Source organism: Myotis brandtii, unplaced genomic scaffold (assembly GCF_000412655.1).
Source record: "Myotis brandtii unplaced genomic scaffold, ASM41265v1 scaffold672, whole genome shotgun sequence".
Taxonomy (NCBI): Eukaryota; Metazoa; Chordata; class Mammalia; order Chiroptera; family Vespertilionidae; genus Myotis; species Myotis brandtii.
Window position 1 is genome coordinate 342,872 of NW_005370621.1, and position 24,375 is coordinate 367,246.

Genomic DNA, 24,375 nt, shown 5'->3' on the forward strand with positions numbered 1-24,375 from the left:
GCAGGCGGGGAACGTTGGAGTCCTCCGTCACTGAAGCAAGCAAGCCTCCTGTTAGCTTCAAGCTGCCTGGCTGCTGGCCGCCATCTTGGCTGGCAGTTAATTTGCATATCGCCCTGATTAGCCAATGGGAAGGGTAGCGGAGTGACACCAATTTGCATGTTTCTCTTTTATTAGTGTAGATAGATTACCTTCTCTTGACATAAGCTGATTGCTTTAGGACTATCTTCTAAAGTGTTGGGAGTAGAATCCTGCTAAGATGTGTAAACATTCTGGAGTGGTATCACATTTATTCCTACTGAAATACTAATGTCTGCATAGTCTGGTGGGTGACCCTTACCAGGAAACATAAATATGATAGGAAAAAGCTGTAAAGGATCACAAGAACTAAGGGAGAAAACTACCCCTGTTGTCTGGGGAAAGTGTCTGAATCTAGAATGTCCCAGAACTGGGGCTGGTATTGAGTGAACAGGAGACCAGCCGTCATTTTTTGGCCAAAGACATGGGGAAATGGAATTTATATGATCTAGGTGCATTGTTCCAAATCTGATAGTTGGAATCTGAGTGATAAATAACTATAAGTCTTCACTCTCCAAGTAACCCTCTCATCACCTAATATGGTGTTTTGCTGAATTGATGTTTTAAAAGTGGGCTGAAGAAGCCATTTGACCTTGATTTCCCTCAGATAATTGTTTGCAATTGTTGGCTTCCACAAGTGCTGGTTGGGTAAATCAAAATTGCTTCCAAAAGTAGTGCAGCTAAGTATGGCATTATAGCAGTGAACTGTACAAAGATATGGCCTAATAGGGGAGGGAAAGTGGAAAGTAAGCCAGCAAAGAGGAAGGATGCTTTTCTGTAATTTGTCCACCTGTTTGTAATTTATACAAAGGCATGGTATGGACTAGCTGCTGCCCTTCTAGCCACTTTTGAACTCATGCTCACAGCTAACTATGACTTAAACAAACAAAAATGGGTAATTCTAAGTAATTTTTTCATGGAGAGATATGGCTCTCCAATCCAAATCTCCTGCTATATAAACTGTGTTTTTGTCTCCAAAAATATGGTGCAGATGTTACACAGCAATATTTTCACCTTGAAGCTTTCCAGATAAATCATTGGGATTTCCTGTGGGAGATAACATCAGAGTTAGGCTCACGGGTTCTTTCTCTTGCAAGGCTGTCCTGTCTCCAGGTTTATATGCCTGGTGTGGCCAACTGACTGTGTGACATTGTACCAGATGTCAGGGCCATATGCCGTTTCCCTCTGGAAATCATCCTAAGTCAGTATTTGATGAGGTATAATGCTGCCAAGTAACTGTTGGTAATGTACAGTTCCTCCTTCCTTGCCTGGCTGCAACATGTCCTGTAGTCTCCAGAAGAACATCTGGCAGCTCTGTGTGTATTTAGCAACTTGCAGACTTCCCTGCATTGATTTACAAAAGGGCTTTAAAAAGGTATCAACATGTACTTATCAAACATTTATCGCATACATATTTTATATAAGGCTCTGTGCCAGTTTTGGGGACCATACAAATCCTATGAGATATTGTTCAACTATTACACATGAGAAGCAATGTATGACCATCAGCAGTTTCATATGGTTCAACCTAAAATAATGAGTCTGCAGTCAGAGGACCTAGACTGAAGTCCTGGCTCCCCCATTTACTAGCTAAGTTACCTCGAGCAAGTTCTTTAATTTGTTCTTTCTTTTCAGTGAAATGAGGAAGTAGCCTGAATGACTCTAAGGTCCTTCCTTCAGGACCTTAAGTGTCTAAATTGACCAACCTGGAAGGAGTACTTTTTTTTTTTTTTGCCAAAGAAGCCAATTCAGTGGAAGGTATGGAAAAGATAAATGGTAACAGACCCCATGAGTTTAGCAATGATTTCAGAGGACATGGCAAAGTTCTTAAAATGAAATTCATCTTATTTCTGCTAAATTTAAAAATAAATAAGTATGTACATGGCATCACAAACCATCACCATTTAGGTTTTATTTAGCAATCTTTTGCAAAATCTGGAAGGTTGGACAACTTAGAGCCTAGCACCATTTTCATTAAAATAATAATAATAATATTTATATAGTGACTTACAATTTTCAAAGCATATATTTTCTGATTTGATCTCACAGCAACCCAATAAGCCAGGCTATTTTATTTTTTGTTCTCTCTCTCTCTCTCTCTCTCTCTCTCTCTTTTAGGAAACTAAGGCTTAGAGAGCTTAAGTGACTTAACACATTGCGGATGGATCACGAGAATTCTTGCTTCATATTACACTGTTTTACAAAGTATCTTACTTTAAAAAAATATTAGCTTATAAGAACATGTAATAAATAACTTTAAAATGCAATGGGTATTTAATTTTAAAGTGTGCCTTTAACATTTTATGTAAAATGTTTTTTGTACTCATTCAATAGAAACCTATCTGGCCTCTGGGTAAAGCTAGCAATAAAACTACTGGTCTGCAATGTGTTAAGGCCACTGGCTAGAAAAGTTCCAAGCCAGAATTCAAGCCTGGGTTTTATAATTGTTATTTCTGTGTCATTTCCAAACTGACTCTATGAACAGCAAAACAAAGAGGGAGAAATTTGGGAAGAAGAATACATGCTAGAGAGAGAACTAGAAGCAGATTTGAAGGTATGTGTGTGGAGATACGGGCACACCTAGCCCATTAAATCCTTCTTCAATGGACAAAACTAAAGTGGGCCACACCCTCATCACTGAGGCATACAACTCCGGCACTCAAGGGGAAGAAAAATGCTAGGCAGGAGCTGAAATGCCCTTTGGATACCTTTACCCCATAATTAACACTTTCTTCTGATGGATAAGAGCATCTTTTTCCTCCTTTAAGCTGTGGCGGACATTCCAACTCCTATAGCTGCTGTAGCAACCAAGGCATCATAGATTTCTTCATAGTTGCTTCAAGAATTTCTTAGGAGATTGTGCTAAAAACAATTAGTGTGAGATGGCTCAAGAGGAGATACTACTAATGATTCTTCTGCTGACAAGCCATGAAAAGGAGGCTTTCAGAACTCAGCAAGATGATGTTTTATTATCCCCCCATGTTATGGCCCTCCTAAGATCCCAGTCCTATGGTTGTATATTCATGAAACATTAGCTATAAAAGGAATCTCTTTAAGACTGTCTTGTAGTATATGTAAGATAGGAGTCACTCAAGGACTTAGGCGGACACAGAGAGCAAGCAGAAGGGACGTTTATTAGAGGGAATGGGGGATGAAGCCACAACCGGGGAAGATTAGGACTCAGCCTCCATTGTCCTTGGGGTTGAATTTTATGTGCAAAAACCGCAAGGGGCGGAGGCTGGGGGATGTAAGTGTTCTTAGTCTGATTAGATGGAGTTTGTTGTCCTTCAATCCGATTAGTGCTGGCCATTGAGGCTGTGGGCTGTAAGCGGCCGTTGTTATCGTTGGCCTGCTGTCTCACCCTCTGGTGCGGCTGCCTCCTATTGTGCTGGATAGGGTGACCGGGGGCTGTTCCACGACATGAGGCTGGGGCCACTCTCTCGTTCGGGACTTTCTAGTTTGCCTGAACCAAATGTCCTCTGCTGGCCTGTCAGTATAGTCTAGTCATTTGATATATAAAGCAGATGATCCAGAGAAAAGGGGCCACTACACTGGTGTCCACATTTACATCAGAATCACTGGGGAGCTTTTACAATCCCGATGCCCAAAATCACACTCCATACAAATAAATCACAGTGACTGGGGGTAAAAGCCAGGTATCAATATTTTTTAAAGAACCGCACCCCGTCTTCCCTTCCCCCGCCCCCCCGACACACATACCAGCTGATTTCAATGTCTAGCAAAGTTTGCAATTAATGGCTTATGATTTGTCTAAGATCACACACATGGTCGGACAGGAACCCACCATGTTCAACTCAATTGATTTTAGCCAAAACTGACTCTTGCCCTGAAAATGTAGGATGAGTAGATACGGAACAGCTGCCATAATGATGACGTTTCATTTGGCCTGTGAGTCCTTCCTAAATGTAGGAGGTCTTCCAGTGGTGCTCCCTCCATTTGTTGGACATACCATGGCATTTATTCAGGTGTTTAAGGAAAACTTACTGTGTGCAGGTGTTGGCCTTCAGTCTGCAGGCCGACGTTCTATCCACTGAGCCAAACCGGTTAGGGCTGTTTGCCCAATTCTTAAACCAGAAAGTTGAGAAACATCCATTTTTCCTCTATCTTTCCATTTATTTTATATGTCACTAAATCTTCATGATTTTACCCTCTGACAGTGTGTGAAATTTAGTCTTTCCTTTCCTTTCTACTGTCTTAGGTCAGGCCCTCATTATTAGTCCCCTAGATCAGTGGTCGGCAAACTCATTAGTCAACAGAGCCAAATATCAACAGTACAACGATTGAAATTTCTTTTGAGAGCCAAATTTTTTAAACTTAAACTAAATAGGTAGGTACATTGTTATTAACTCCTAAGGCTTAGGAAGAGCCACACTCAAGGGGCCAAAAAGCCACATGTGGCTCGAGAGCCGCAGTTTGCCGACCACGGGCCTAGGCTATGTGGATAAATGGTCAATAAGGAACAGAAGGCTTTGAGCTCCCAGAGCTTATCAGCTAATGAAGGACCAAAGACATAACTCAGCAATTCTGAAGACATAATTCAGCAATTCCAACACTTAAAGAGTTAAGTCTGTGATGGAAACTTACTTTATTCATTTGCACTGGCCCTTGCTTTTTCTAGAGGATTTGTGGCTGCAAAACTACACATAATGAAGTTGTTAGCATATAAATAAGAAACAGAAATCAAGACTAGGGGAAATATAAATAAGTGTAGAAAGTTGAGAACAGAAGAAGAAAAATGTATAATTATGCAAGTCATAAAGATCTACTTGGGCTGAACCTCAATTTTGGCATTAGGTGTCCTGGCAGCCACATTGGAAAGGGAGCTATGGTTAGTTATAAAGTTCTTATTGTCAGAAAGACAAAAAAAAAAACAACAAAAAAACCCAGTACCTCAGGGAAGGAAAGGCTTTCCCAGCACTTGAATCTTGAGGAAATGTCTCATGTGGAGTTCCATATGGTCACCAATAATATTCCTATAGTGATTTGCAAAATTGGATTTTATAACACGGTGCCTTGAAGACCTTGCAATAAAATAAAGGATATAAAATGGTGAATTTGTGGCATGAGTAGGTGGTCAGGAGTAAATTGATTTGTGCCAAATATATATACAGGTAAATCTGTGGCTAGAAGCTAGACTATCTGGGGGAATGGATCGATTGGATACCCTTAACCCCTAGAGTGCTGGGGAGCGCGATCGCGCTCCTCCTGTCTTTCACCAAAAGTGCTGGGAGCGCGATCGCACTCCTCCTGCAGTGTCACTATTAGATGCTAGTAGTTCACTCTTTATTGACAGATGGCACCTAAGTGCAGATTACTTATGATGCCGAATGTTTGTAGTTCTAAAATTGACCACTGGCATTTATCTGCCTAATTTTTTACAGGTACTACGATTTTAGGAAGTTTACTCAGATTTTATAGCCCTAAAGCTTCGAAATGGTGTCCAGTTCTAAGTCTGCTTTTATTAGTGATGATGATATTGCTAAATATGTCAATTTTTGCTGTGAAGATGACGATTTTGTGGAAGATATTGGAGAAGGGTGTCCCTCTATTTTAACACTATATGTTTTGTTCAAAATTTTTTTTCTACTAGTATTTTATAATACAATCAGCAAACAATATATGTCAAAGATGAAAACAAATGTAGTAAAGGTTTCCTTAAGTTTTTTAATATGTAACTTCATTTACTTGCGATTCATAATTTTTTTCCTAAATTGCTGTAAAATCAGCAAAAATGCCTTGGCAATTTTAGCATAGTTCCTAGGATATTGGTTGGCACTCAGAGGGTTAAAAACAGTCTTCATAATTTCTCTCTACTGGGATTTTATAAGGTAGATGGTCTTTTTTTTTTTTTTTTTTCAATTTTCTGGGGTGGGAGTGAAGGGCAAGTATTCTGTGTTGTGGCTAATTTTATGGTTCATACCAGGGGTCAGCAAACATTTTCTTAAAGGGCCAGATAGTAAATATTTTAGCCCTTGTGGGCCAGATGGTCGCTGTCATAACTATTCGGCTCTGGGGTTGTAACACAAAAGGAGCCATAGACAATACATAAATGAGTGGAAATGGCTGTGTTCCAATAAAACTTGATTTACAAAAACAGGTGCCAGGCCAAATTTGGCTAACAAACTGTATTGCTAATTCCTGGTTTAACATTGAAAAAAAAAAGCAATTATATTATTGCTATTCTTTTGTTGGAATTACAGAATGTTTAAAAACTCGACAAGCCTTGGTCAGTAAGTAGCTTTGACCTCATAATTTAATTGATAGTAGGTAAGATATATGCTGGAGAGAGCATGGCTCATGTTCAAGATTCAAATTCATTACATTCATTGGAGGAACATGTGGACCCCAAAGCAATCCAATATAACTAGTCACACATCACAGTGACACTCAACAGACATGGAACTAGGCTTGTTGCAGCACAAAACTGGGCTGGGTCTAAACATTTTTATTTCATGTGAAGAAGGAGAATTGTGTTTCTCACCTGGAGGTCTCACAAAGCAACATGCATTCTCTATTAAGATCTCCTGGTTGGTCCCTTAGGAAAGAGAAAAGATGTTGGATTATATCCAGTAGGTGTGTGCTATTTACTCATTCATCATCTTTTCAAGTGCAAAATCTATTCCAGGCTACCAGATGTAGATTCTAACAAGTCTGTGAGCACAGCCAATAATACAGCTGCCCTTAGGAAAAAATAATAATTTCACTGTAAAAAGGCTTAGTTACGAGCAGATAATGCATGTTGATGGTTTGCTGTGATCTGGATTTTTTAATACCTCCCACTGGCCATAAACTAATCTGAGGGGTAAATTGTGTAATGGGAGTTACCTTAAAGGGTTAATTCTGGGAGGTCATCAGAAGAGGTGGCCTCAAGTGATTTGGAATCCAAAGCAGTGGGTGATTTAGGGCTCCAGCCTTAGATACTGCTTTAGCTAGTTTATGGATAACCCATGGTCCTGAACAATGAATTATGAACTCACATGTGCCATAGGTAGTGACAATGAGAAAGTGGGCTTAGACAGACAGCTTCAGAAGAGTTTGTAAAATCATGGAATACAGTTTTGAAACCCTTGGGTCTTCATTGTCAGTTTGAGCATAATTTGATATATCATTCTTTCTGGATAGTCAGGAATTGTTCCTTTTGCTCCATTTAGAATTTCCTAACTATTCACGTATCTAGCAGCATACAGTGGTTAAGAAAATGGTTTCTGTTCATTGTAATCACTATCCTAGGCCTATAGAGAACAAGTACTGTGTCTTTATCTTTATCTTCTCAGGCATTGTCCTGTACCTGATCCCTAAGGGCCACTCAAAAATGGTTGCCCAGTGAATGAATCCTGGCTAATATCATCCTGTTTGCAATACTAGCATCATAGAGTGGTGTGGTGAGTTGCCAGGAAGGAAGGTGGCTCCTTTTTGTTGCACAAACTGTGACAAACCTTGAACTCCTCCAACAGAGACTTAAGACTTTTTGTTTAGGGGCTGGAATATGCCTATAAGACTTAAAAAGCAGAAAAACATTCATATGGAGTCACAGTGCCTCCCCCCCAACCCCCATAAATATCACCAGATGAGGGTGAGGTAAAGGATATATAGGGCAGGCATGAAATATTTTTAATAATGGCTTATTCTTAACAAGCAAGATTTGAGACCAGAGAAGTTTCAATGGTAAATTTCTTAGGGAAAATGCCTGATACCAGTCACCTGAGATTTTCACTTTTTCAGAAGTATCAAGTGACCAGACATACTATTTTATTCCCTCCTCTTTCCTCTGTCTCTTGCCAACATGCTTATTAATAACAATGACTTTATCTATTGTCTTAAGAAAACAAATTTCCTTTGGCAGAAGTTACAATATGGTTTTACAGTCATATCTTTAAAATATCCTTGCCACTAATAAGACAGACATAGAGAATGGGGACATTTTGAGCCAAAACCAATTTAATATTGGGCAGCACTGACATGCAGCACAGTTCTGTTCCTGCTCCACCCTTTTGGTCAGGTCTTGCCAGTAAGAATGGGGAGAGAGCCAAGAGGATGGGGATGTGCACAGGAGCTCTCAAAACCCAGCTGGGGCTTTAGCCCTGAGCATTTTATTGTAGGGTTCCCCTGCTACCAGAGGAATGTGAGACCAAGGAAAGAAACAAAGATGAATTTAAAGCAAAGCCTAACTCACATGGGTAGTTTGTCTTACTGTAATATATAAATTGCCCAACTCCATTGCATCCAGGTTTATAAGGGGTGAACTTTGGCCCCAGGACATTGAGTATCTTTTCCTCCTTATTACCTCCACCCACATCACAAGACCAAGGAAACCTGAGCATCTGTTTTGCTCCTGACCCTCCCCTAGCATTAACCACAAGGCAACATAAATAGAATAAAGAGATTAATGGATAATTTTAAGTAGCCGCTAGGTTCACATCATACTCCCGCTTGGGTTAGTGTTGAGAGTCAATTATAAGTTGTCATGACCCTGAGTATCTTTAGATCATAGAAATATGCGGATCTCCAAAGTAGATATTAATTACTTTTACCTGTGTATTCATCTGTTCACTGATCCATTCTGACTGTTCTTGGTCTCAGGGCCTGAGGATCATTTTCTCTGATGCATCACGGCTCATCTTCCGGCTCAGTTCCTCCAGTGGCATGCGGGCCACCATCAGACTGTATGCAGAGAGCTATGAGAGGGATCCCAGCAGTCATGACCAGGAGCCACAGGTACCAAAACAGAGCTGTGCTCCCAGCACTGTGTGTTTCATGCTTCTGGCAAATTCTGGGAGCTCCTATATGCTTTTAGGTGGGAATGATTATATTCTGGAAAGTAAATTTCATATTGATACTTCCAGCTGAAGGACAAACTTAGAGTGACTACAAGCAAATTTAATTCATTCATCGCAGTGTTTGCAACAGAACAATTGTTCTCCAGCATCTATGAGACTAGCATTTCTCAAATGACTTGCCTCTCTTGATTGCTCTGCATTTTGTTAATTGGGGTGACATCAGGAAGAGGCACCTTGTATAGATAAGGAAATTTCGAGTTAGAGTCAAACTGGTCAAACTACGAAGAGCCTTGACCATGCTCATGTAAATTATGAGTCTTCGGGTGTTTGGAAAACTCTGGGTTGAACCATGACCTTGAAGTGCCAATATAGATGATACTCTGGGCTTCCTCTCTGAGATTGCTTCCAAGCCTAGCATGCAAGGAGGGACTATGGCTGGCCTGAATTTAAAGTCAAGGAAAGACACTAACAAGGCTAAGCCAACCAGTGTTTGGCAAAGCCCCCTTAATAAGTCACTTAGAAAAAGAATAAATAGCACAAGCATAAGCCATTCCACTCCCTTATTCATTCCAGCTCCAGGCAACATTAATTAATACCAGTAAGGACCCACTATAATGTTGGGTACTTCCAGCTACACTATTTGCTGCCCCCTCCCTCTTGGTCTTTACTTCAACCTGGGTTTTGAAGCAAGGTCTTTGATAATTTCTTGAGATGAAAACATTGGCTCCATCTGCAATGCTTCTTTTGTGAAGAAGAGAAGTAAAACTGTCACTGCTTCTCATTTTACAGTTGCTCAGAATTTCCAGTTATAATTTGCATAGCTGTTCCCTGGATGGAAAAGATGCCAGGGAATGTTTTCTTTCTTTAGTGGGTTTTTTCATGACACTTTTCTTTGGAGAGGCTCAAAGAACTTGGGGAAAAGGGTACCATACATAGATCCTTACACCTGACCCTGCAACGAACAGATCTCTCTGGAGTAATATGATCCCAGGTGGGGAAGGAGAGGCCTAGGAGGCGGTTATCAGGGTCACCAAGAGCATGAAGGGGCAGAGCCAGCATCATGTCCTTAGTCCTTCTCCCTCAGGATCACAGGCTCCCCATGCAGGGATGGGTCTCACTCTGCCAACATGATTTGTTAGTGAGTAAATTTCACCCAGGATAGTACAAAATCATGCAAAAATTGGAGGCTCACCCTACCTTTCTATATAAAACTCTCATCTATATCTCATGTTTGGGAAACAAGATTAAAACAAAGACCTGAATGTTCAGAGCTTTGTACAGGGTAAGGAATGATATTCCTGGCCTCACCAGCTCTGAGTCACTCAGACTCAGGGCTATTTTTTCTCAACATTCTTTTCCCTGTTTGCACGTAGTAAGTGGTTATGAATTTTGCTTATTTTTACTTACCTTCTTCACTGGCTGCAGGAGTATCTTTATAATGTCTAGGCCATTAGGCATGTGTGAAAACAATCCTATACACACATTTTCCTCTACCCTTCTAAGTTTTTCTGGCTGTTCTAACAATCAAATTGACATGAGACAGATTAGCAAGAGAAAAAAAAAAGTTAGTTTAATAATGTGTAGACCTCCTATATACATGGGATAGACCCGGAAAACTGAGTAACTCTCTGAAATGGCAGAAGCTACCACCTTAAATAATGTTGCCAGCTTATAAGACAAAAGATTTTGATGGTGGGGGTTTGTGGGAGGCACCAGAAAAAAGCCGAGTAAACAAGGGTAAGGTTATTATGCAGATCTCAGTCCTTGGCTCTCCAGTGATAAGAGTTTCTAGAGTTCAGGTCATCCCCCTCTTTCCAGGAAAGTGAGGGAGACATCCCTACAAATGGAAGTTTCCCTTATACATGTCTCTTACTACAGGGTAACTTGCACTCAGTTTTTAGAGCTTTTCCTATGTCTGCAATTTCTTAAAAATAAACAGCCTAAAATAATCCTTATGCAAAGAGACATATTTTGGGGTGGCAAATGTGCTCTCCTACAAGTCTCTGTCTGAGATGGTCCACAAAAGCTAAGTGGTGCCCCCTTTTTTAAGGCTTCCTTTGAAGCCGAAGCTTCCATGGGCCTGCTGCTGGAGGGCTGTGTGTTAAGTATGCTCAGGGCCTGGGGCAGGCTGCCCCCAAATATCCCACAATGGCATAGTGATTACTTTGAATTTAAGTTACTGGACCAGCAACCTGTGCAGGAAGGGTATGTTGGCCCTCCCTGGTCTCCTAGAATGCAGGGAATAAATCTCCCCTGTAAAAGGTGTCCTCCTTGATCCAAGGGGGTGAAGAGAAACACCCATATCGATAGAGTTAAGGAATCTAGAGCCTAGAAGCCTGTGTAAGGCTTATTTTGTCTAATTTACTACCCAGACCTTTTTTTCTGTTTAGATTCCTTGCAAATGAGCATCCAAAACTAAGTTTCTTTGTCCTGTCAAATGTTCACAAATTTATTGTTTCTTTGTCTAAAAAATGACACAAAGGTGGGCTGGTTCATCATTTCTCTGAGTATTATTTATGCTTGCCTATATGCACACATTAAGTTGGTTTTTCTTCTGTTTATCTGGTCTTTTTCAATTCTATTATTAGTGCAGTCATCAGAACTCAAGAAGGGTAGGAGGGAGAACTTCCCCCTCCCCTACAGTATATGTACTTCAATCTGTGGGTAAAGTCACCATTGCTGTGTATTTTGAATGGTTGGGGGACCCTTTCCTTGATACTGTTCTTCTGATTGCTGATATTCTCTCCCTTTCTAATCATAGGCAAGGGTTTTCCCTTACCTGGGTAGGTGGGCCTCACAGTGTTTAGCATAGGGCCTAGATAAAAATGTTATGTTAAAATAGAACTTCTTATTAAAATACTACACATCACTGACTCACCAACTTAAGCCCTATTGCCTAGTACATTTAAATCAAGATGTAACTTGAATATTTTTAAACCTTACATCTAAAACCCTAAGGAAAGGGAGAAGATTCTCTCAGCAGGCCCACCTGTCTCAATTACATGGCCCTTGGACCATGGAGGGCCTCCTAACAGCATTGCTTTCCAGGACCATCTGCTTCTGCCTTACAAGAGCTCTGGAAAGAAAGGCCTTTGGTTAACTGTTAACAGAGATAAAAAATAAGGCATTCTCCTGAAGCTGCAAGTGTTATTACTGACCCAGGGCCTGACAGGGAAACACCAGCTTATGTTGCTTTCTCAGCCACAGAGAAAAACCTCTTCCACCTTTCTCATTTGTTCTGATTGGCAGCCCAGAAAACAGAGAACAAATAGCCACCTCGCCCACCCCACACTGGCACCTGTACTCAGACACCAGTTAAAGTACCTCTGTACCTGGCAGAGATTCCATTGATAATCTCATTCCAATTCAACAGATTTTTTTTAATGCTTTATCCCCTCTAACACAATGCCCATCTACATTCAAGCTATTTAGCAAGAAGACTTGAAAGTTCCCTTCAACTGGCTTTGTTAGCATCTGGCTATTTTACTTTGAGCTGGGATAGTTACTTTTCCTGACATTTTACACACATGTGAACAGAACTTGTTTTGAACATTTATACTGTGGTTGACTCGTGCAAGTATTCATAACTATCCTACTGATGCAACTAGGAAAACTTGTGATGCAATCTTCATGCACATAAGTTTCTTTTCCCACTTACAGATTTACCATTTTGGGTCCATTAGTATAACAGTGATTATACTATTTGTTTTAAGTTATTCTAAAATAAATTAGCTACATTCAAGAATATATATATTAAAAATTTTTTAAATTAAATCTTTATTGTTGAAAGTATTATGTATGTCCCCCCCCCCCAGTGACCTCCTCCAGCCCTCCCCAGCCCCCCACCTCAGGCCTTCACCACCCTATTGTCTGTGTCCATGGGTTATGCATATATGCATGCAAGTTCTTTGGTTGATCTCTTCTCACCCACCCACCTCTGCCTTCCCTCTGAGGTTTGACAGTCTGTTCCATGCTTCTATGTCTCTGGATCTATTTTGTTCATTAGATTGCACATTTTAAAGAAAATTCTATCTATATGCACTTGGGAATTGGTGGTGAAAGGAAGGAGTTTGGGAGGCTTGATAAGATGAGAAGGTGCTTGCTTTGCCCTCACTGTGTCCTTGGTAAATCAGGAAGGAAAGCTCCCAAGGCCCATTTCTGAAAGAGCATGTAGTTTGATAAAGACAAGATTACTTTAATGTCACTGACAATCAGTAGGCCTTTAACAAGCCCTCAAACCAGCTGGTAATAATTTAGAAAAAGGGATGAGCCAAAAGGAGTTAAATTCCCAGGTAACCAGAAACAGTCAGTTGTTTCCATTTTCTTTCCCACCAGGTTTATTAGCAGGGCTGCTAAAATATCTTATTTTGTATATGTTTTTATTGATTTCAGAGAGGCAGGTATGAGGGAGAGATAGAAACATCAATGATGAGAACCATTGATCAGCTGCCTCCTGCACGCTCCCTACTGGGGATCAAGCCTGCAACCTGGGCATGTGCCCTGACTGGGAATTGAACTCCGACCTCCTGGTTCATAGGTTGACCAGTGCTCAACCACTGAGCAACACAGGATGGGCCAGAAAACAGAGAACAAATAGCCACCTCGCCCACCCCACACTGGCACCTGTACTCAGACACCAGTTAAAGTACCTCTGTACCTGGCAGAGATTCCATTGATAATCTCATTCCAATTCAACAGATTTTTTTTAATGCTTTATCCCCTCTAACACAATGCCCATCTACATTCAAGCTATTTAGCAAGAAGACTTGAAAGTTCCCTTCAACTGGCTTTGTTAGTATCTGTTTTAATTAAGCCAACAAACATATTCACCTTCTTTCCTTGTCCCTTTCAACCTGTGGGTGGAGTGGCTAATGAACAATAAAGGAGTCTAAAGGAAAAGGAAGAAGAAGTTTTGTTAAGGGCTGGGATAATCACAGATTGATAACCAGCTCCTGGCTAATCAACAGTTGGCTTAGGTACTTTAATTGCAGAATATAATTGCACCCAACCCCACCCCCAAATCAGGAAGGAGCCTGATTTTCCCAACCTTCTTTCCCACCGAGGCAGTGGCTCTCAACCTTCTGGCCCTTTAAATACAGTTCCTCATGTTGTGACCCAACCATAAAATTATTTTCGTTGCTACTTCATAACTGTAATGTTGCTACTGTTATGAATCTTAATGTAAATATCTGATATGCAGGATGGTCTTAGGCGACCCCTGTGAAAGGGTTGTTCGACCGCCAAAGGGGTCGCGACCCACAGGTTGAGAACCGCTGCACTGAGGGACTTGATGTGTGTATTTCTGATAAGCTGCACCTCAAAGTCTTTAAGGACTAATATCTAAGCACCAGGAGTCCCTCTATATTGGATTCATCTGTCAAAGCAAAGGCCATCTGTTATTTTGCCCAACCTGTTCTTAGTATGACTTTATAACCCATAATATAAAGTACAGAGCCATTGTGTGTTATGTTAGGAGACCATATCATTTATCATCTAAATCAGGATACTTTTAAGAGTGAAAGGGGCACTAATAATTATAGTAAGACCCTCCCCAATAAACCAGGGCAAATGGTTACTCTAGTTACATGCCTTTGTGCTATCTTAGATCTGCATGTCTCTTTAGAGAGGAGTTTCCAGAAGCACTACTAACATAAGCCTTGTAGCACAGAGGGAACATGCAGGAGTGAAGAATTAGATCTGTGGTTCTAACCCAGATTGTACACCAGAACGACTTGGGTGGCTAGTAAAAACACACAGGCCTGGGCCCCACTCCCAGGCATTGTACTTTATTGTTCCAGGGTAGAGCCTGTATTTTTAAAGCACGTCCCAGGTGATTCAAATTAGAGAAGGGCCTCTAAACTTTAAGTCTTCCTTAAAACTTCAAGTCTGAGGAAGGTCAGAGAGTCTGCATTTCTCACAAGTGCTCCGGTGAGATTGTGTTGCTGGTGTAAGAGTCACGCTTTGAATAGCGGAGAGTTATACGAACTGTGAAACCCTAATAGCAGGACCTTGACTTCTTTAAAATCATAAAAAGGGCAACACCTGTTTTTAGTGCCCTTCCATGCATGAGCTGCTGGCCTCTAGACCAGTGGTTCTCAACCTTGGCTGCACATTAGAATCACCTGGGAATCTTTTTAAAATCCTGATTTCTGGGCCTCATCCTCCGGAAATTCGGTTTCTTTGTTACTAATGTTGTGGCCCTACTCCATAACAAAGAAACAGAATTTCCGGAGGATGAGGCCCAGAAATCAGGATTTTAAAAAGATTCCCAGGTGATTCTAATGTGCAGCCAAGGTTGAGAACCACTGCTCTAGACTCACATCTCCAGTTGTCCATTGGACTCCACTTGAATGTCTTCTGGGCATCTTTAACTTGACGTATGCAAAACTGAACTCCTGTCGGTCTCCCAGGATCCTCACCCTTCCCCCTTCCCCCTGCTTCTTTAAGTTCTTCATTTCAGTAATTGATGGCTCCATCCTGTTAGTAGGTTTGGCCAAACACCTAGAATTCATCCATGGAATAATATTCTTTCTCTCATGCCCCATATTCAACAGCAGATCCTACCAACATGACCTTCAAAACACAACCAGGTCTGACCTCCTCTCACCACCTTCATCATTTCTTCATTTCTATGCAGGGCCAAGCCTCTTTTTTCTCCTTTTCATTATTGCACTGGTCTCTTCACTGGTTTCCTTCCTTCCACTCTTGTCCACTCCCTATCCACACCTAGTCTCAGAACAGCAACCAGAGTGATGTTTTTAAGACATGTTAGATCACCTCATTACTCAGCTCACATCATCCAGGGCTCTTCATCTCACTCAGAGAAGAGCCTAAACCCTTACCATGGCCCCAAATGCTCACTGGATCTACCTCCGACTTCATCTCCCACCTCTCATTCCCTTTCCCTCTTCACTCCAGCCAATGTTCTAGGCTTGATAATTTGCTAGAACAACTCACAGAACCCAGGATAGCTCTTTGCTTATGACTAGTGGTTTATTATTAAGGGTACAACCCAGGAACAGCCTAATGGAAGAAATGCGTGGGGCAAGGGTGTTTACAGCTTCCATGCCCTCTCCTGGCCCACCAGTGTCCCAGCAGAGGTTTAATTATGTAGGAATGATTAATTAATTCATTGACCATTGGTGAATGAACGCTACTGCCAGCCCTTCTCTGCTTATTCCTGGTTGGTTCCTCTGATTATAGCTATCAATGTAGGGGTCTACAAAGAGTTACCTCAGGAGCATAAGCTCAGGTATGGTTGAAAGGGTCTTATTATGAATAACAAAAGGCATTCCTATCCCTCGGGAAATTTAAAGGATTTTGGGAGCTCTGTGCCAGGAACTAGAGACAAAGATCAAATGTATTTTTTATTATACCACACTTAATAAGTGTGGGTAAATGTGTTTTGAAAACAACCAGTTTTCTCTCCCTTAATTTGAATTATCAATGAATATGCTTTTAAAATGATTGAAATAATGTTCTAAATACATATTGGTTATAATTAATGGGACATCTAAAGTGACTAGGAGAATAAAATTAGAAATTGAAATAGTATGTGTGAGTTGGAAGCAGAGTGGAATTCAGAAGTGACATATAAATAGACTATCACTTAGACATTCAATTTTCATGACAATATGAAAAAGTATGTATGTATGTTTGTATATATGTATATGTGTGTATATATACATACACATATATACATGGTTTTGGAAACATACTAGATAAATATATAACAAAAACATTATGTTGTTATTTTTAAAAACCTGCATAGGAATGTATTAATAACCAGATATGCAAGGACAATCATGAGGAAATACATCATTTTATTTTACTTCTCAGAGTTTGATCTGTGTTGCTGTAATTTGGAAATATCATGGAGGGTGGAATAATATAGAGAGAGTTTAGAAAAGAAATAAATTGTTAAAGAGTTGAGATGTAAATGCTATGGTCAAGTTCATAGCTGGCTCATTTTGCATGTAAGAGCGGCGTTGCCTGAGGTCTTCAGGAATGTAAAAACTAATATGAGGCAGAGAAAGATGACCAGTTGTTCTCCACAACTAATGAATATGTAATTTCAGTAAATAAACTCAAGCTGAACTGTAAGGGACTCAGATTGACTATTAGAACAATTTCAACTGTGAGGATGCCTGCCCAATTGAGGTGGCTGGTTTTCTAGACCACATAGGTTTAGATGATTTTTAAATATGGGCAAGGGTGGAAAGGAACTGAGCAAGATAACATCAGCCTTTTTTAAAAAAGAAACAAGTTGTGGTCAGGTGGGTTAGATTTCCCTCTAGTGGCATAGAAAGGAATTTAGTACAGCTTGGAGCTGAATTACAGTTGAGAAAGAAGCAAAGATGTATAGGTTTTCTGTTTCTACTCATTTAGGTACACTACCCCCTGGAAAATCAAAATGGCAAACAGTCCTTCTTTCCCTCCCTTCGATATTGAAATGTGGATCAGGCTGTGTTACTATGGATGGTGCTTTCCCTGGGACTGAGAGCAACACTCCCTTGGGCTGGGAATGTGGCAGGTGTTTCACAGGCTGATGACTCTCCCAATCCAGGGCTGCTGTGGGTGTGGAAGACAATGGGACTTTGACCTGTGCTGGGTCTGAACTCTCTTCAGGGTACTGAGTGTGTGCTGGTTCAGGGTAGGGACATTCTAGGACTTGTGGGAAAGCATGTGCCTTGATGACAGTGACTTTAAACTACTCATGTCAGTCCCACCATAGGTGCCTATTTCTGGAAGTATGCACAAAAGAGACCTTTATGCCAAATCTTCAAAGACTATCTTGGCCTTGCCAATTTCTCCCAAGAGCCTAGTGGCCTTAGGAGGCAGAAGAGCTAAACGTTGTGCCTTGATCCTGGCTTTGGCTCAATTGTGGATTAAGGTTTAGAGACCTGAAGCTCTGAAAAAATTATATTTCCCCTCCCCACTTCCCCACCTGTATTCAAAATAAAAACAACACTAGCTTTAAAAATAAATGTAAGGAAATTTTACAAAATGTCATTCTCCCCCCCCCCCTTATAATGGTATTCATTTTGGTGCCTCTGCTTTGCTGTGTCCAAAGCACATGCTTAACTAGCTACTGGTTAACCTGACACTGTTTAAGTCCACAAATCAGAGTCTTGCTGGATCTTGTTTACTCAGCCTGAAAAGGGAGCATGAATGAATTTGCCTTCATCACACAAATACAGAGGGTCATGGGCCATAACTTCTCTCGCCAGATGAATGGGTTTGACAGGCTGTGGCCAGCATAATCTGGCTTTCCCAGCATCCTCTTTGTTCCAACCCTGGTGCACAATAAAACCAAGTTTCCATGCTTTCCAGCACAAAGGTACACCAGCTCGTGAGTTGGTGGAGAGTTATGTTTCTTAGAAGCAGTGCCCTTCTTTGGCGGATAGTAAATCATTTGCTTTGCTCGTAAGTTATGGTGTATGTTGGTGAATGAATACTGATGGTGACTCTGGAGATGGCCTGTGATCTTCAGAAGAAGGCTTGGGACTATGCCATGCAGTCAAGTAACGCAGGAGAAGGAAGGGCCTGGGCTCCCTACCATGGCCTCACTGTTTTTTCCTGGGGAACACAGGATCCAGGCAGTTGAGGGGAGGATGTGACTGTTTTAGCTCCACTGTCTGCTGCTCTTGGCTGATTTTTTAATTGATTTTTTTTTTGAGAGAGAGAGAGAGAGAGAGAGACATCAATTTTTGTTGTTCCACTTATTTATGCATTTATTGGTTGATTCTTGTATGTGCCCTGACCTGGAATTGAACCGCCAACCTTGGTGTATTGGGATGATGCTCTAACCAACTGAGTTATCCAGCTCTAGGCTGATTTTAATTTTGACACTCTAATTCTGGAATGAGAAACCCTACTTAAGATGCAGGTGAAGAAGTTCCCCATCCTTAGTTTTTGCCTCCCAGGAAACCTGGGAGGTGTGATAAACTCCAGAACAGCATCATCTCCATACCAGAATACCTTAGGGCAGGAGGGAAAGCAATAAAAGTTTATGAAATTCTTGTTTTATGAGGGCTTTTTGTTTCCTTTGAGCATTTTTTGTTGGTACAAATCATCATGTGAGGCATTGCTTGGTAGGTTGTATCCTCTGTCCTCCAAACTTAATGATAGGGGACTGGGAGGTAAATAAGGTTATGAGAGTGTTTTAGAATGTAGGTTTTATTAGTGTTCAAGTATGGTGAGGCCAACCAATTAGGAGACAATTGCCATTGAAAAGATAGCTTGTTACTTACTGTTCCCAAGAGGAGGGGACAGGCCACACCATACCCTGCAGGGCCACACAGGGAAGCCCCAGGATCCCTTATGACGCAGAAGTGGGGGGAAATGTGGTTCCTTTGGGAAGAAAGGGCGAGGCAGGATAAGAAGGGACTGGCTGGTTTGAATAATTTCAGCAGGCTCTGGGACATAGGGACCAGCCTTTGTTGTCTGGTATTTGGCCCTGGGGTGATGAGAGCTGGTGGACAGTGGCCTGAGAGCTCAATAAAGGGGGTGTTTGGTGTTTGCCTTGGTCCCTCTGCATATAAAAGGTGTGCTCCCAGAAATTAGCTAGCCTTGGAAGGTCCCTAAGTGTCAGCTCATCATAATAAAAGACATGCTTAATACAAAACGACAAAGACAAAACCATGGTCACTTTTTCAGGTGGATAAAATTATTTGGCACCAAATTTTTTTTTTGTCATATACCATTGAGACTAAATGGTCCACTGTTCAAAGGTTGGGCTTTAGACTCATATATCTTTGGTGTTGAGCCTCAGTTCTACCGTTTTTCAACTCTACAACCTTGTGCAACTTAATTTCTGTAAGCTTCAGTGCTTTCTCAGTCAAATGGGAGTACAAATACTTTGTATTTCATAGGATTGTTGTGATGATAAATGAGATAGTTCATAGAAAGTGTTTTGGACAGTGCCTGGCACATAAAAAGTGCTTATAGCACAATGCTAATGTGCTCATAGCACATTGCTAATAACAATATCGATTAGTTTTCTGGTCACAGGAGGATCAAAGAGTCTCAGATAATTAGCAATTTTTTTATAATGGAATTACCTGTCTTGTCATATCTTCTCCCATTAAATGCTCCTAGAGCCAACTGGATCTATGGGAGATGTCCCAACAGAACTGGCAGCTGTGATGTTACTCTTAAAAAGGGTGCCAGGGCCCTATGACATGGTGTCTTATATATACCACACTGTATTAAAAGGTTCAAAAATAAAGTCGAGAGTCTCTGTCTCTCCATTCTCCTCTCTTTCTTACTCTTCCCATCTTTAGAATCCTTACATCCATGGAGCTTGTGGGACAAATTTTCTCTCCTCCTAGCTTGAAGCAAGAGGGACTGAGATGGGATTGTTCATTAATTTTATTTTATTGAAGGTAATGTGCAATTGAAGGTTGGTTGTTTCCAGCTAATTTTCCAGAAAGGATTTAAAGACTAAAGTGGCTGTGAGACAAAAGGTAGGCTTACTGAAGATACCTGGAGTCTCTGTTGCTGGTTATGAGGCATGTGCATGCTGACTTCAAAGTGTTAAATGCAAAAAAGTAGTCCCGTGGAGTAGGTATTAGCAAGCTTCTTTATGTAAAAGGCCAGATAGTAAATACTTTAAGTTTGCTAGCTATATTAGTTTGCCAGGGCTTATGTAACTAACTGTCACAGACTGGGTGGTGCAAAGAGAAATTCATTGTCTCACAGTTTCTGGAGGCTGAAAGTCCAAGATCAAGGTGTTGGCAGGTGGATTTCTTGTAAGGGAGGTGAAGGAATGATCTGTTCCAGGCCTCTCTTCTTGGTTTATAGATGGCTGTCTTCTACCTGTCTCTTTATATTATCTTCCCTCTATGTGTGCCTGTGTTCAATTTTTTTCCTTCTTATTGAATTAGGGTTCACCCTAATGACCTCATTTTAACTTGGTTGCCTCGGTAAAGACTATCTCCCAAGGTCACATTCTGAGGTACTGGAGGTTAGAACTTCAATATAGGAATTTGCAGGGTGGGGACACAATTTAACCCATGACACTAGCCATATGGTCTGTGTTAGAACTTCGCATCTGCCATTGTAGGTTCATCCTTGGATGCAATGGCCACATCACCTGGATGCTTTTTAGAAATGCAGAATCTCAGTCCCCACCCCAAACCTGCTGAATCAGATCCTACATTTAAACAAGATCTCCAGGTGATCTTTGTGCACATTCAAGTGTGAGAGTTTCTGCTATGATAGCCTTTGGATCATTATTTCTACCTCTGCTAGCAGGACTGACTCCCCCCTGCGCCCCACCTGAACCTCCCAAGAGCCATTTAAATCCTTCTAATGCCAAACTGCTACAGAACATTTATAGGAGTGACTGGCCTCTGCGATTCTCCCCTTCTGGAAAATTACAGAAAGTGCAGAAGATAACCCAGAAAAAATGTCTCAAGACCTTTGAATACCTGCTTTCTGCTTGCCAGAACAATGAATAAAAAGGGAAGCAAGAAAATCAGATTCACTTTGCATCCCCATAGAAACCCTACCTCAGTATCAACTCTGTAGTGTTAGACTGTTTTCTTCTCACAATTATACTAATCAAGCTGGGAGATTAAAAATAACCCGGGGATAAAGTAAAGTTCTATTTTAAAATTGAATTTATTGGGATGACATTTGTTAATAAAATTATATAGGTTTCAGGTGTGCAATTTTATAACACATCATCTGTATATTGTGTGTTTACCATGCAAAGTCAAGTCTCCTTCCATCACCATTTATCCCCCCTTTACCCTCTTCTGTCTCCCCCAACCCCACTTTCCCTCTGATGTCTATGTCTATGAGGTTTTTCTTGCTTAATTCCTTCACCTTTTCCACCAAGCCCCCAAGCTCCCTCCCCTCTGACAGCTGCACTCTGTTCTCAGCATCTATGAGTCTGTTTCTATTTTGTTTGTTAGTTTATTTTGTTCATTAGATTTCACATATAAGTAAACTCATATGGTATTTGTCTTTCTCTGACTGACTTATTTCACTTAGTATCATAATCTCCAAGTATTATTTCATTATGTAAATATACCACTGCTGTTTTATCCACTTATCTACTGATGGGCACTTGGGCTGCTTCCAAATCTTGGCTATAATGCTGCAATGAACATAGGGGTGTATATGTTCTATCGAATCAGTGTTTTGGGTTTTTTGGCTATATTCCCAGAAGTGGCATCACTGGGTCATAAGGCAGCTTCACTTTTAATTTTTTGAGGTAACTCCATAGTGGCTGCACCAATCTGTATTCCCACCAATAGTGCATGAGGGTTCTCTTTACTCCACATCCTCTCCAACACTGGTTGTTTGTTGATTTATTGATGATAGCCATTCTGACAGGTGTGAGGTGATAGCTCATTGTCGTTTTAATTTGCATTTCTTTGATGGTTAGTGATGTTGAGCATCTTTTCATATGTCTATTGGCCATCTGTACATCCTCTTTGGAAAAGCATCTATTCAGGTCCTTTGCCCATTTTTTAATTGGATTGTTTGGTTTTTAGGTGTTGCGTTTTATAAGTTCTTTACAAATTTTGAATATTTAACACCTTATCAGATATATCATTGGCAAATATGTTCTCCCATTCAGTGAGTTGTTTTTTCATTTTGTTGATCATTTCTTTCGCTGTGCAAAAGTGTTTTAGTTTGATATACTCCCATTCGTACCATGCTGTTTTGATTACTATGGCCTTCTTGTATAGTTTGATATCAAGTATAGTGAATCCTCCAACTTTGTTCTTCTTTCTCAAGATTGCTGTGGCTATTTGGGGTCTTTGTGGTTCCATATAAATTTTTGGAATATTTGTTCTAATTCTGTGAACTACAGTATAGGTATATTGAAAGGAATTATATTATCTGTATCTTCCACCCTTCCTACCAGTCTTGATGTGGCTTCCTCTGTAAATCCTTGGTTATAAGTCTTCTCTTCAGCTTGCCTTCAGTTGGTTATTCAGGTTGATTGCTCTATATTTTAGTTATAATTCCAACTTGGTCCTGGGAGGAGATGAGTGTAACAGCCACCTACTCTGCCGCCGCTTTGTTAAACCTGAATTTGATTTTACCAAGATAGGAAGCCTCACTAAAATTGTGGGTAAACAGTTTAACACTACTTCAATTACTAGGCAAAAAGGTTAATAATATACTTAAAATACTTAAGGGTTATATGGCAGTTGTACCTTAAAGGCAAAGTCCACAGAAGAACATGTTCATTTGTCAAAAGTGGAAGAAACTCCCAGTCACTGCACTCATAAAATATATATTAACTGTCCATAAATTCCACGATTAGTTTTTATATTGCAGGGAAGAATCTCTCTTTGAGTAGAGGGCTCATTTCTATCTCCTTTGTGCCTGGTGTTAACGATTCTCCTGCTGTACTGCCTCTGCTGTATGACCCAGGCAGCCTTCATAGCAGAAGTTTTCTTTCCACTTTGCTTCTGCTATTGCTGCTCAGTGTGGCTGTTCTAACTAGCCGTAAGGAATGTGTCCCAAGTGCAATGATGTCTATTCCTTGTGTTTTCAGCATTATCTTGTCCAACTGCAATCTGATCATATTCCCTCAGGCTACATAGATTGGTCCTGCAAAAGGAAGGCTGGCTTTTCTGAGGCTGAGTATCTCACTGACACAGAGAGATCTTATTTCTGATTGGAGTGGCTTTGGGCTTCTTTCATTCAAAGAAAAAAAATACTTTTGATAGTCTTAATTTTTTTTTTACTTGAACTTCCATCAGAAAAGATAGTGTGGCTCTTTCCCCCTCCCCTTGTGTGAGTCTGTGCTGTGAAATTCTTTCCTCTTCCCCACGTGGGAGTCTGTACTTGTTCTTCAATAAATCTCCCCCTTTGCTATACCATCTTCCTCCGTTGATTCATTCTTCGACTCCTACGGGCAAAGAATCTGGGGAGCCATCCTGCCCAGCAGAACACTATGTGTTCCAGTCCAAAAATCATGTATCACTGAATGGATCTGTAGTAAACAAGTTCCTATGCTCTCTGTTCCCCTCTTTGCAAAATGAAGAAAGCAGCAAACCAAGGCTATGTGCTCACAGGAGAACAAGGCAATGGGATGCTGGGATGCAACTTCTAGATCAGAAACCCATTCATTTGGAGCATCCCTTTGTAAGGATTGGACCATAACAAATCACAGACTGGTCCAGATGCAGGTGTCTCTTTGCATTTACCTAATCCTCCAATATCATCCAGTGTATGTACTTCTGCTGAAAGTCCACCACAAACACAAAGAAACTGTTGGTTTAAAAGAGCAGCAAGAGGAAGTCTATCAAAAGCTTCTATACAAGCTTCATAGACGCTTTCTGAATATTTAATTTTACATTTCTGCTTAAAGGTAAAATACTCAGTAAAAAAAAAGAAAAAAAAGATAGTGTGAACTTCATTTTATGGGCAAGGAAGGCAAAGCTGAAATGGTTGTTGTCTATCTGTTGGGGCTAGAATGCTGGTTCACTCACTTCCACCTACTATTCAGCAAGCTAGGCTTCCTGCTTCA

At 40.7% G+C, this 24,375-nt stretch overlaps 1 protein-coding gene across 3 annotated transcripts in view; it reads left to right on the forward strand.

The window, feature by feature from the left end:
• PGM5 (phosphoglucomutase 5) overlaps positions 1-24,375 on the forward strand; it is a 174,716-nt gene that overhangs the window by 138,165 nt on the left and 12,176 nt on the right. For 2 of the 3 annotated variants that reach the window (XM_005881228.2, XM_014529202.1), the window contains one exon: positions 8,677-8,811. The exons of the other annotated variant lie outside the window; for it this stretch is intronic. In XM_005881228.2, the coding sequence (XP_005881290.1) occupies positions 8,677-8,811 (135 nt within the window). The remainder of the gene's footprint in view (positions 1-8,676; positions 8,812-24,375) is intronic. 3 annotated transcript variants of the gene reach the window in all.